The sequence below is a fragment of the Amblyomma maculatum genome, chromosome 3 (assembly GCF_055883805.1).
Source record: "Amblyomma maculatum isolate TAMU_Amacu chromosome 3, ASM5588380v1, whole genome shotgun sequence".
NCBI lineage: Eukaryota > Metazoa > Arthropoda > Arachnida > Ixodida > Ixodidae > Amblyomma > Amblyomma maculatum.
Window position 1 is genome coordinate 34,402,355 of NC_139346.1, and position 13,862 is coordinate 34,416,216.

The 13,862-nt window shown below is 46.1% G+C and overlaps 1 protein-coding gene across 1 annotated transcript; it reads right to left on the reverse strand.

The window, feature by feature from the left end:
• Positions 1 to 4,336: 4,336 nt before the first annotated feature.
• On the reverse strand, positions 4,337 to 13,189 carry LOC146194490 (uncharacterized). The gene is made up of 4 exons (XM_084596573.1): positions 12,938 to 13,189; positions 7,641 to 7,861; positions 6,628 to 6,742; positions 4,337 to 4,429 (listed from the first exon to the last, which is right to left on the reverse strand). The coding sequence occupies exons 1-4, from the start codon at positions 13,187 to 13,189 to the stop codon at positions 4,337 to 4,339; spliced, it is 681 nt and encodes a 226-aa protein (XP_084452699.1).
• Between the last annotated feature and the right edge of the window lie 673 nt (positions 13,190 to 13,862).

Consider the following 13,862-nt stretch of genomic DNA (forward strand, 5'->3'; position numbering starts at 1 on the left):
GGTATATTGTGTCCCCTAAGGCAGAGAGTTTGCTCTTACAAATGTTGTTTTTCTAGTGTGTACCAGAAAATTCAGGAATTTTTGAAATCATGTTTTGAAACAGCCGGTATTTTACGACCTGGACAAAGCACGAAAAAATTTATTTGGGCACTTGGATAACTCTTAAGTGTGCTAAGGCTAAAGTCATTTGTGACTCTTTGCATGTCTTTATAAAAATCCTTTCGCAATAAGTAAGTTGATGTCTTTTAATTTGTTACTAACTAGACACTAATTAGGTATTCCTTAAGTTGTTGAATAATTCGTGTGATGAATTATAATGCTTCGACCTCCTCTGTTTGTTTTGACATCATCCACACTGCCTCAACTATAAGCAATTTTTACCAAAATTATAAGTTTGTCGCTGTACGTAAGTATTGTGAAAGAAGGCTAGGTTGACACGGCAAGGTCGTGACGGCAAGGCCAGCGATGCCTTGTCTAGCGTTTTAATCCGATGACAAAACCCAGGCGCGTGCCGGAGACGGCGCCACGGGATGATGATGATGGTATGTGCAAATGAAAGAGGAAGATCATGACATGTACAAATTAAAGAACATCCACGGAAGGCTCACACAATCTGCCCGGGGGTCGGAAGCGGCCAGCCTGGCCGCTCCTAACTAAGCGATGCATCGCGGCGCACTAACGGTTTCAAGCGAGACACATGAACAATTTCAGTTCCACGGTGGCGTCGATCAGCTGGGGGATCAACAGGCGTCACTTTGTAGTTCACTGGGGAAGTTTGGCTTGTGACCTCATAGGGACCTACGTAGCGGGGGTGGAATTTGTCACTAAGGCCAGGGGTGCGAAATGGTGTATAAAGCAATACTTCGTCGCCAGGACGGAAAGAGACCACTAGATGTGTAGAATCATAGCGAGTCTTGCGGTCTTCCTGGCACGCTGCCGTGTTGAGCCGGGCAAGATGACGGCATCTGGCCACACGAGATAAAAAATGGGTAGGTACTGATGTGGAGTAGTCGGGCGTAGAGAAGAAGGAAGTGTCGAAAATTATAGTGGGAGGACGACCATAAAGGAGGAAAAATGGAGAATAACCGGTAGTCCGCTGTACTGCTGTGTTATAGGCGAATGTGACGAATGGTAGAATAGTGTCTCAATTTCGATGATTTGGTGTGATGTACATGGATATCATGTCTGACAAGGTGCGGTGAAATCGCTCAGTCAGACCGTTCGTCTGGGGATGGTAGCTTGAGGTTGTCTTATGAAGGATGGATGACGCGTGAAGAACTTCGGCAACGACTTTCGATAAGAAGGCTGTACCGCGGTCACTCAGGAGCACCCGAGGAGCGCCATGACGCAATACAATTGATCGCAAAAAGAAATTTGCTACTTCTTCAGCGGAACCAGTCGTAGCGTGTGAGGTGATCGACAGCTGTTATAATCCAATGGTTACCCCCATCGGAGAGAGGTAGGGGACCATATACGTCGATGCCGACTACGTCGAATGACGTGGCGGGACAAGGAAGAGGTTGTAGAAGACCAGCGGGCGGAGAAGTCAGCCGTTTGCGACATTGGCACAGAGGGCAGGATGCGACGTATTTGGAAACGGTGGACGATAATCCAGGCCAAAAGAATCGTTTTCTCACGAGGTCGTAGGTTTTGTCAAAACCAAGGTGACTTGCAGTAGCGTCATCGTGGAGAGCCGCCAGTATACGTGGGCTAAGCACACGCTGCACGACTGAGATCCAGCGAGTTCCATCAGGGCAATACACGTAGAGGAGTAGGATGCCATCTTCGAGCTTGAAATTGCGAAGCTGTCGGCGAAGCCTAGCATTGGGCGGGTCGGAAGTGCCGATAAGGCGGTCGATGATAGGACGGCAGTAGGTATCGGCTAATTGCTGGGAGCGGAGAGCGTGCTTGTTCTCAGAGTCGTGAAAACAAATGGTTGTGATGTACGTCGGGCAAAGAGATGGTCGGCTCTGGTCAGAGGTGGAAATGCATTCGGAAGAAAAACAGCAAGTTGATTCCGAAAGGGGACAGCGAGAGAGAGCGTCGGCGTCTTGGTGTTGGCGAACAGATTTATAAGTGACGTCGAAATAATATTCTTGCAGGCGTAGAAACCAGCGGCCAGGTCGGTCTGTCAAAGTTTTGAGTGAAGACAACCAGCAAAGAGCATGGTGGTCGTTCACAACTGTGAAGTGCCGACCGTATAGGTAAGGGCGAAATTCTTGGACAGCCCAGACGACGGCAAGACACTCCTGCTCGGTAATCGTGTAGGTTTTCTCAGCTGGAGTCAGAGTCCGACTGGCAAAGGAAATCACTTTCTCACGCGATTTTGCATCACGCTGCATCACGCGTGACAGCGCCAAGGCCGTGACCACTGGCATCGGTGTGCAGGATAGTTGGAGCGCTGTCACTGAAGTGGCCAAGAACAGGATCTGATGTGAGGGCGTGCTTTAGGTCATTAAAAGCAGTTTCGCACTGTTCAGTCCACACGAAAGGACTGCGTGCTTTAAGTATCTCATGAAGTGGTGCAGCAATAGTTGCAAAATGCCTTATAAAACGCCGAAAATAAGACGCGAGGCCGAAGAAACTGCGCAAATCTGTAGTCCGTTGTGGATGAGCAAAGTTCAAGACCGCGATAATTTTTTCAGGATCTGGGCGAATGCCATCATGGCTGACCAGATGTCCCAATATTCTAATTTCCTTCTCTGCAAAGTGGCACTTCTTGGTGTTGAGCTGAAGGCCTGCCGAAGCGAGACAGGTGAGGACTTCATTCAAGCGCGTGAGATGGTCATTAAAGGTTGCCGAAAAGATAACAATGTCGTCCAAGTAACACAAACAGGTTCTCCATTTTAGGCCACGAAGCACAGTATCGATCATTCTTTCAAATGTCGCTGGTGCAAAGTCCGAAAGGCATAACATTGATTTCGTAAAGGCCATCGGGTGTTGCGAAAGCGGTTTTTTCTTTGTCGTCCTCGTGCATAACAGCTGTCGACCACCTCACCGTATTTATTACGTTTGTCTACATACTCCTAGTCTGATTTGACACAAATCGCGCATATTGTTTTGCTTATTCTGTGATATTTTCGCACTGCTTCGACGACTTCCGACTGATGTCACATCATAAGCCTAGTTTTTCGCTTTTTTTACCTAACATTTTTTGTCAGCTATGTTAATCACAAAAGAGTCCTCATTACAGGTTCCTAATCTAATTCGACACAAACCCGGCGTTTCTAACTATTTTGACGTTTTCTGTGCGATTATGACATCCGCGCAGTTTGCAAGTACCCGTGGTAATATCGATGTCCGTGCTACTTCGACGTAAATTTGGCATTTTTTTTATTGTAACTAGTTAACTGAGCAAACTACAGTAATCAATCTTGGCCTCTAGAATCACTTTGCCCTCGTCTATCTGATGCAATCATTTCTTTACTCTCATCTTTAATAGTTCAAGTTTTGCAGAGGACAGGGTTTGCGACTGCATACTTAGCACAGCCATGAGCCTAAAAAGGCTTTCACCTTTGTTGGGACGTCAGCAGGACCAGAGACCGGGAACGTTGAGACCAGGCGATCGAGTTGCGGAGTGCAAGATCGCATTCGACTAAGGCAGTTTGAGCTCCAAATGCGAAAGGCAGTTGGCAGCCGCATCACCCAAAAACAAGTGTCGGCGCAAGTGTTATTTTCTTCTTTGCAATGTTCCCTTATCTGAATATGGGATTAAACATATTCTGCTTCCAAACAATTTCAATCAGTGACTGTCTGCGGAAAGAAAGATTGCTGAAATTGGAACTACAAAACAAAGTACGGAGATAAAGAGACGGGGTAAGAGCGTCGGGTTGGTCGGATTCTCGATAGTGATATGTTGCCGGATTTAACACTGGTTTGTGGGTAATTAATTAATAAAGTTTATTGGTTTTAACGTCCAGAAGCGTCTCAGACTATGTGATACGACATACTGGAGGGTTCTGGAACTGTTTACCAGCTGGGGTTCTTTAAAATACACTGACATCGCACAGTTCACGGGCGATTAGCTTATCGCCTCCTTCGAAAAGAGGCAGCCGCGGCCGGGACCCGTTCCCGCATCCTTAAGCGCAGTAGTCGAGCTCCCTGACCACTGCACCACAACGTCGAGGTTAATTATTAACTACAAAACTTTCAGCCGCGAGAATTCCCGCCGAGGCTGTAGAGTAGGGATTTAATTCAACTTACTTTCACTGACCCAGTTAAAGCTTAGTTGAAAAATATGAAGTGACACAAACAACTAACTATTCGAATCTGGAAAAAGCCATGCGGGTTAGAAGCTGTAAGCCCAGCATTATTACATGGTACGTCACAGGAAATACTAAGCATTAAGTTCAACCACTGGGGGGACCTTGGGCGTGAGCCGCTGAAGCAGGGTTTGAATCCGGGTCATCTGCTCCAGCAGCCGAGCGTCCTAAGGGCAATAGGACAACGCGGAGGGTCATTCAAATTTTGCGTCGCACTCAATACAACAAGTCGCGGGAGGACGTCGCGTTTCGACTTGCTTCCCTGTGCACCTCAAGCTCTCAGTTTCAATTATACGGAGAGAGAAAAGAAAGCACCGTAACTGTTTGCACTGCCTATTGCGTGACAGGTTAGAACTAGTAGCTAGGGCTATCAAAGTAATAAATATAGATAATAGGTTTCTGATATAAGTAAGTATATTATGGAGAAAGTCGAGCATGTCCTATGTAACAGTGGAGGCCTTAAATTTGTGAAGAGAAAACTAGGCATAGGCAAAAATCAGTGTGCGCTAAGGGACAAGGCATGCAATTTCAGCGCTAATATGGGCAAACTAATCGACGTAGCGGATGAGTTTTATACTAACCTATACAGTAGCCGAAGTATTGAGGACAAAGAGGTTGACAGTAGTGAAGAGCAATCAGATGTTCCGCCAGTAAGGAAGGAAGATGTTAAGAAAGATTTAGAAGGTATGAAAAATGGCAAAAGCAGCTGGGGAGGATCAGGTAACTACAAGTTTGCTGAATGACACGGGCGGGGGGAGGTGGTATATTGTGCTAGAGAAACTGGCCACCCTGTATACACAATGTCGGGTTACATCGGCAGCAACGGAATGATGAAAGAACGCAAACTTTACCCTAATTCATAAGAATGGGGACGCAAAGGACTTTGTTGGGACGCGAAAAGGAGGTGGGAAAAGAGATGTAAATGTCTGAGTGCAACGCTTGCCCATGTACACTGTGTACTGCTCTTCGTGTTCTCCGTGGAATAAATGTTGTGTTGTATAGAAAGAGGATGTGTGGTGAAGTGGTAACCTCAGGACCTAACCACATCATCCCTGTACAGCTCTATGGAACAGAAAATGGTAGATGTAACTTTAAGACATAGAAAGGTAGGACGCATGTAGAGGGGGCCAGAGAAAAAGCTGGAGCAATGATGGTCATGTAGAAATAAAAAAGAAATGGGGCTATTGGTTTAAAAGAACTTTTAGACTGGCTAGATGGTTTTCAGCTTCAGACGGCATTTTTAGCGCAAAATAACACACACACACACTCACACGAGAGAAAAGGAGGGACACGGGACAAGCGCTTCCCGTGTCTCTCCTTTTCTCTCGTGTGCATGTGTGTTTTTTTGCGCTAAAAATGACGTCTGATGCAAAAAAAAATGGGGCTAAGAGCGAGAAATCGGATTCTCAGGGAAGGAAAGCGTAGTAGGGGCGGTAAAATTTGGTTGTGTGGGTGAGGTTAAGATGTTTGCAGGCGTCAAGCAAATACAACTAGCACAAGACTGGGTTTACTGGAGGAACATGAAAGAGGCCTTCGCCCTGAATGATCTGGTTGATGATCATTATGATCTTGAGGAATGACGTATCGCTTTTTCGAAAAACATATAGAACTGTGTTCTCGCGGTGGCTTCCAGTGAACGAATCACCAGTCTGTGTCAATAAAGAATAGAAAGGTTACTTTGTACCAACCTGATCAGATGTTTTTTAATATAACTACCATCCCTTTCGGATGACAATATGTTCCAGAAAATATTTCTTCCTGTCGCGGTCTCCCTATATTTAGGAACTTACGAAACTATTGCGAGAAACACCCTATATAAGACGCTTGAATGCAACTCCAGTGTGGTCGTCGTGCCGTCCTTATCAGCTAGTTGAGAATATCCTAAAAGCCTAAAGAACGACAGCGATTCTGTGGGAAAATGCGCGTTCATGAGAAAGGGCATTTTGTGAAAGCCTTTCATCATAGCCGAACAAGAGCGAGGAAGCCGAGCGCCAGTGCGTTCAGGAGCCCTTCTCGTAGGGAGGCGACGACCCTCCCTTTTCTGTTCCAAAATATCTTTCTATCCGGACACCTCCTCTCTGGGCTGTTACAAACAAGTTATATCCGCTGCCACTGTATGGGACGTCCAGGAAGCTCCTCATTAGAAAGGTCGATGGCAAACCTTTAGCAAATTGTAGGCAAATGCATTAGGGCTGCACCACGAGCTGACCGGCAGGGAAGAAAAGCTCGTCAGCGCGGTGACTTGCGCATGATAAAAATTAATAAACCCAGCCATGTGGATTACTAACGTTTTTGGAGTCATGGGTGCTGTTCCGACAAAAGGGCTGGCGAATGGCGTGGACATCGAGGCCCCCTTGTCTCTCACCAATTCCTGCTTCCATTGAGGGCCGCGCACAATGGCGCCAGGTTGACTGCCTTCTAGCAGAAGCTCCAGAGAGGTAGTTTTCTTCCTCCATTTGCTGACAGGCTCGTAGCAAGTCCTGGGAAAAGCACACGTCGGAAAGTATGTCCCGATCAGGTGCTCACATCTTGTGGCCTTTTCGCTACAATCTAAATATGCCCATTCGAACAGCCCTCAAAACCCGGAGCAATTGTTCAGTGCTTGCGACAACTTAAAATTATGTTTCTAATTGCATTTCGATTAAGCTTTGTAATCTTAGTATTGCATGCTATATTGGGTTGCTAGGGTTAATCGTGTTTCCGCAAAAAGTCCTTCAAGCAGCCATTTCACTCAATAAATTTAACATCCCGCTTAAACTTGGAACAGTTCGTGTTAGGCTCAGAATGTGTCCGGTCACACACCTTGGTTCCGTAGCTGGCAGAATAAAAAGCCAGCGCCTGGATACAGCCACTTTTCATCTTACCGAGGGAAAAACTTACACCTAAAGAAAGTGCTTGGCGTGGTCTTAGCTTGATTTCAACAAGCTGGCACAGTTTCATCGACAGTTTCTACAAACACCACCGTACTCATAGTATTGTGATAGCGCACATCTGCCTTTATAGTGGATCCCATCCTTGCCCATTCAGTACTGCACTCGCCAAAAGTTTTTCACCCCCTTGACTGCATTCGACCCCTCCGCGTATTTCATATGCCACCCATACTTTCACCGCAGAAGCAAGCACACAGAATGTACCTACTTATCAATACTGGGCGGAGTCTGGCATCCTACGTCAGCGTAGGAGCGGAACGCAAACGATTTTTTCAGAACCCTATTCTTCATTTCTAACTGAGAATGCCACATTTTCATCTGTCTCGCGAACACGGTAACCATCTGTGCAATTTCAAGTGGCAAGACATATTTCATTGCTAAATAGGCTTTTTGCAGAAGACAGTTTTCTTCGGCACTCGATGACCAGAACACTCATAACTTTGCGTACATGGCTCGTATAACCTCTACGACGACCCAGAAGGATGTCTGGAAGAGCAGCACCGACAGGACCAGCAGGTAGATGAACCAGCTTGTACCGACGAGGAAGCCGCTCGCGTAGACCCACGCAAATGTGAGAACCACGGCGTCGCCTGTGGCTGACACGGCGTCCACGACCATGCGCACTACGTCCATCCGGTGGTCCGGATCAAGGAAGAAGTCTCTGAGCGGCTGTGAAAACAAAGCGCCCGTGAGTATTTCATATCGCAAAGGAGCAACAGTTAGAGCGCACCCCTATAAAACGTGAGTTCGCTGGCTCCAGTCCTGGTCACGGCAGCCTCTCTACTTCGGACAGAAAATCAAAGGAAGTAAGCTGTTGAAGTTCCATTCGACGGCTAATAAGTTTAGCCCCAGAAAACTAAGGAATTTGCCTCCACTGTCACATGTATCACATATTGGGGTAGTTGTGGGAGTTAAGTCTACGCGTTTTATATAGTATATTACGGTATTTTTTATACTTTGCAGTAGAGTTAGTATATCGGCTAAATCCTGTTGTAAAAATATAGAGAGAGCAACCGGCAACCTCAGAGCTCAACTTGGGAAACAAAAAGAAGCCATATAACTCGAAGACTGCCGTAGAAAAGAAATATCGAACTTCTGCTCCTGAAAAGGTAGCGAACAAGTGCAAGCTTATTCACAGCGTTCTAGTTTTCGAGTTACCCACCGAGGGCGGCATGGCTAGCTTTCCTCACTTCCAGCTCGTGAACTGCGGTCGCCAGCGTGGTGCACTGGTGTGGAGAGCAACGCTGTTATTCGAGCCAGCGACGGCGAAGCAGCGCGGGGTTCGAGTTCTTCACAGGAAATTCTGACCTACAGAGTGAGAACGAGGCAGTGCAAAAAGGGTCCGAAGAAGACATGTCCAAAGTTGTTTGCAGATAGACAGTTTGTTGCTGTTACCCTGTTTTGTCCGCGTGCGATTTCTCCGCATTTGTGCGAACATCAATTATTAAAGTTGCAGTAACGCAGTTACTATACTATGAAAACAACAAAATAAACGAGGGAAAGTCCGCTTGTCGAAACGTTGGCTCGGATTGCGAACAAAGGTTCCCCCTTTAACCTTGCTCAGCCCTTTTTCATACACCTGAATAGTAACTCTAGTTTTCAGTAGAGTATAGTTAACTACCATTAACATACGAGTATCTATATGTACCGTGCTTCCGATTGCCTTGTCTCTTAATTATTTTAACTTGCATCGGCGCGCTACTCCCGGCCTTTCAATTTTAATGCCGTATTATGAGCACAAAACGAATTACTCGAGATCATCGTCACCAGACGTCTATAACGAGAAAGCCTGTTGTGAAGTAAAGCTTATCTTAATCTTGCGTCAGCAATGCAATAGCCAGCCTACACAAGAACGTTTCGTAACCTCACCTGTCGAACTATGTTGTTTTTCTTGAAACCCAGAATTTTCACCAAAGTTATCAGTTCTCTCCTCATCATGATGAATATTTCGCCCACGTCCGATTGCTACCAATTTTCTCTAGGATAGCATTATTACTGTGTTTCTCAATCTATGGTAGCAACTTTTTTTATTTGGTTCCGATTATCTTTTCAGCCATTCTGCATTCCTGTTACCATTCATATTCAGTACCTATAGGCGAGCATCGGCAGGTAGAATTTCTAAATATAATAGCAATTAGCTGCGCAATGCAACTTGCTAGCGACTACCGAATACACACCAGTCAACGAAAGCATCTCTTGTCTCATGCGTAGCATCATGAGAGTGTGTTACCAAAACGTGTAACCAGAGAGTGTCCCCATAACATGACACTTAAGGACACAAATGTCCGCACCACGAATCTAGACACCATCATTCCATGCCCAGGCCGAGCGCGCTAACTCCACGCCGGCTTCCTTCGAACAGGCCAATAATTATCCTTGTCAAGTGGAAGAACGCTGGATGGCGTTGCGGAAAATAAAACAAATAAAACTATTAAAAAAAATAAAAGTTACAAACTATAAAAATAAAAATAATAAAAATCAAAAAATAAAATGAAATATTAATGACACCACGTCTTGTGTAGTACAAAACAGCAGAAACAAAGCTGCTAACGCTTCTGTATTTCTCCACTGAAGGCTCTGCAGTGCTCTGAAGTTTTTGTTGGTCTATTTCTTGACAAGTTCAAGTTGGCGGTCATTAACTGGTCCCAAAGTGTACTTCTTTCCATACATCCATCGAGTAATTTGCTACATGTCTCGAACTCGGGCTTCCTGGCGAGAATTTTTGGCATTATTAGAATTTCCCGATCAAGATGTACGGGTAGGCAAAACGAGAGTAGCGATGCACTTTTCTTTCTCTAATCTGAAGGTAGCCAGAAAACATGAGTGTCGTGCGATAGCTGTGCTTGCTGAACCCTTTAAAACGTTTTTTTTATATGTACCCAAGGGCATGCAAGCAACTACCAAAAAGATAAGAGGTAGCGTGGTGCAAACTACATAATGGAGTCTTTCCAAATCGACATCTTTTAAGCAAATGGTACCCTGAAGAGCTTGTCCCTTGGCGCAAAACATGCTATGAAATCGCGGACTCTGTCCACATGGTGTGGACCAACTGCCCTATAAAGCTTTTGAGAGACGAACGGTAGCAGAGATTCCTCGGAGGCACTTCTGCTCAACCGGGAAAAACAGGACCAGCTTAAAGTAATCGATCTGTCCATGGCTGCCGCAGCTATCCAAGAGATTCCGGCCGACGGCTAGGAGAAAATTCTCGGGAGTTACCATTGCATGACTCCCAGTCAAATTGTCGGTGCGGTGATAATAAAATTATTCCCCTTTCTCTCTCTCGTATGTTTTCTCGCTTGCTCCTTTTCGGGTCAGGTAAATGTTCAAGCCACATTCGCTCAATGCATGGCATAGACCCCCTCGTCATTTCATGAGCAGCGGGGCCTTCCCGGAAACGGGGACCTAGAAAATAAGGTTGTTAAGGGCCTAATGGTCGACCTTGCGGAGAGCTTCTCCGATGGTTGGTGAAAGTAAAACGGCAGAATGCGCGAGAGGGCCGAGAACCAGTTTATCCGAACAAAGCACGCTGGCTTTCATCAATTCCTGTTATCGGGCAGCTGGGGCCTTATTTTGAGTTTGGGTCGTTATCGAAAGTGTCGCTATCTCCCTGACCTAGAGTCATCTCATTGGTGGAAACACCGGAATCCGATGTAAGTTTGATGACCACCACCTCCTGTTCCGGCATTTCCACGAATCAGATGAATAGAGATCTAGGGATAACGATCCCCCCCCGATATTGACGCGAACTCAGAATACGGGCCCTGGACTGCTTACTCGAAGTAAACTCAGGCACATGGAACGAAAACGGTCTAGTATCAAGGAAAGCGCTCAGCTTGCTAGACGTACACGAAGACGCAGACAAATGCTTTTTTTTTTTTTTTGTACGTCTTGCCCCTTCTTCGTCCACGTCTCACTAGCGTCCTCTTTCCTTGCATGGATTTATGAATCAACAAGCTCGACATGTTCTACTGAGGCCTACTGGCCTTTGTACCACCTCGTTTCGAACGCAGTGCAACTGTGATATAACGTCTAAGGTGCTTTGACACCGTGCTGATCGGAAGTATTTGATTGCGAGCGTTCGTATTTGAAAGATGTGACACGCGATCAGAGCTCATCGTGCAAGGCTTACGTAACTGAATACTATCACACACGCAATATATGAACATACTACCTTCTTCACTCGGCACTGCAGCCTACAACTGTGACGCCTTTGCAAGTTCCGCTGCATAGAACGTACCCTTTGCCCTGATTTTCTTCCACAGGAGTCGCCGGTCTTACTATATCAACTGGACAGCGTTGAAGGGCCCGTTATTCAGAAAATCCGGCGCCGACATTGTGAGCGAAAACTTGCTGTCATGACACGAATAACAGGCGGCAGTTGGCAGGTGGCATGGTCGGCAACTGTTTAGTGGTCGGGTTGCATGACGTCGCGACATTGCATAACGTGGACGACTTGGCAGACACTGCCAAACCGGTTTTACTTTTGAGATGGAAGGGTGATGTTGTAATCGAGCCCTCCGGGACACTTGGATGCGTGATCGTGATGCTTGGTTAAAGCAGGCCTTTCATATTTATCGGGAGGCCTTTCCTAAAATAAGACAACTTAAGACTGTTTGAAAATTATTACGAGTGAGATAATTGAGGCAACAATTAAGAGCTTAATTACTAAACGAGCAGAAAAGGACATATAGGCGAAGGAGGATCCGCAGTAGTAGCTGCCAGATGGCAACCGGTCACGTTGTCGTGTCATGCCCTTATTGTCGGAGCTTAAATGCGTGACAAAAATGGTTATATTGCACTCACGCGCAGGTCTGGGTGCTCGTACTTGAACCGGTCTAGTCATGCTGACATCATCACATTTCTTCGTTAATATGACATGTCAGCCAGTGACTCTTGGCCGTACAAAGCGGCTTCTGACGAATACCAAGGTTGACATCCCTGCTTCAGGCGATGTCGATGTAATTGGCTGCTTCCACTGCGCTGCGAAACTTTGCCTTGTTTTTTTTTTTCTTTCGGCTATGGACGATGTACGTACGCTCGATCTCAGCGAGGGGTTTGTTCGAGTTATTAAGGCGAAAGCATTAACAGGCTCTGTCGATGAGGTTAAACAGTGGAGGCGAAAAGTGAACGCAAGAAGTGAAGCCACCGACTTTGAGAAGGTGTAGTACAATGACTTTCACTTACGACGAGGTTCAGGTGTCGATAAATTGTAACACATATTGCACATTATCATAGCTGTAACTGATTATTCTGTGTGAAAAAAAAAGTAAGGGCAATTATTGTGACAGTAAATAGTAATAATAAACAATATTTAATCATGGCGGAAATTATTTATTCTGGTAAAAAAGAAGAAAACAAAAAATAACAACTAAATAAATAAAGTACAATGAAATAAAAGGCAAGCCAATAAAAACAATACAAAATAAGCGCACTAAAAAGTAAAAGGTAAACATTACAAGAACATCGCGGCACCGCTAATGTTCCCAATATAGTTTCTGCAGTAAGGTCTAATTTTTATTGCTCTTGGCGAGGGCACGGAGGAATATTCCGAGCAATTTTAACTGTACCACGGATTCGCCTCCTGAGCGAAGTGGTATTGCCTTATATTCCTGGGGCAAGAATACACTCCCAATCCTCACCTGATTGAGCGGACAAAAGTGATCAGCCGCTCTATCGCAGAAACGGCTTTTAGGTTAATACGCTTTGTAATGCGAAGACACAATGTTTTGAAGCGCAAGCCCTCACCGCGGGCTTGAGGCGGACTGCAAAGCGCTGTCGGCAGGCTTCGCACTGGACCGTGCCACGCTCCTGGAGCCATCGCTCGAGGCACAGCTTGTGCGTGAATCCCTTGGGGCCCCGGCAGGCGCAGGGACACAGCAGCGGTCCGCTGCTCCCCACAGCCCCGCGGTGGCAGATGCGGCAGGCCCGCACATAAGCCTCCGCTGGATCGGAGCTGAGTCTCGCATGGCGCCGCATCTCGCTTTGCTCAGACGCCATGACAGCTTGCAGGCTCCAAGCTTTATTTCAGCTACCTAACGCTGCTGAAGAAAGACGAGGAACGAAAATGGAAGCACCTTAGTAATTCTGAAGGCTTCATAACGACCATCGAAGCCTGCTTGTGTAGTTGTTTCGGTAGTTGCAGTGATTCACAGACCTCAGCGGCGCCCAGGATCGCATTTTGTTTTTCATTTTTTGACCATTGGTGATGAAATCTTTTCGATTACCGCTCTGCTCAACCGAGAACATCAGGCGTCAACTTGCGAGCGAAAAGTCACAGGCATGGCACTTGCAGGAGGTACCTGACAGCTACTTAGCTGAAGCGCCGATTCTTTGATGTTTTGTGCCATTTAATGAGATGACAAGATATCAGAAAGCTGGGAGGAGGTGCCAATTCGGGTTGCTCAGTTTAGGTGAGAAGGTGGGTAGATAAGAATAAATCTGGATGCTAAGTCAGGCACGTCACTCCTAATCCATGTAGGTACGTCCATACGGCTTGGTTAAAGCGAGGCCTCACACGTCGGATGGTACCCTACGTTATCGTCTCATACCCTTGAAGGCAGCAGCTCTATTCTAATTTATAATTCCTTTGCGCTACAACATATTCACTTATGCTTCCATCGTCATCTACCCAACTTCCCCTAAAACTGTCACTAAAGACAACAGAGATAAC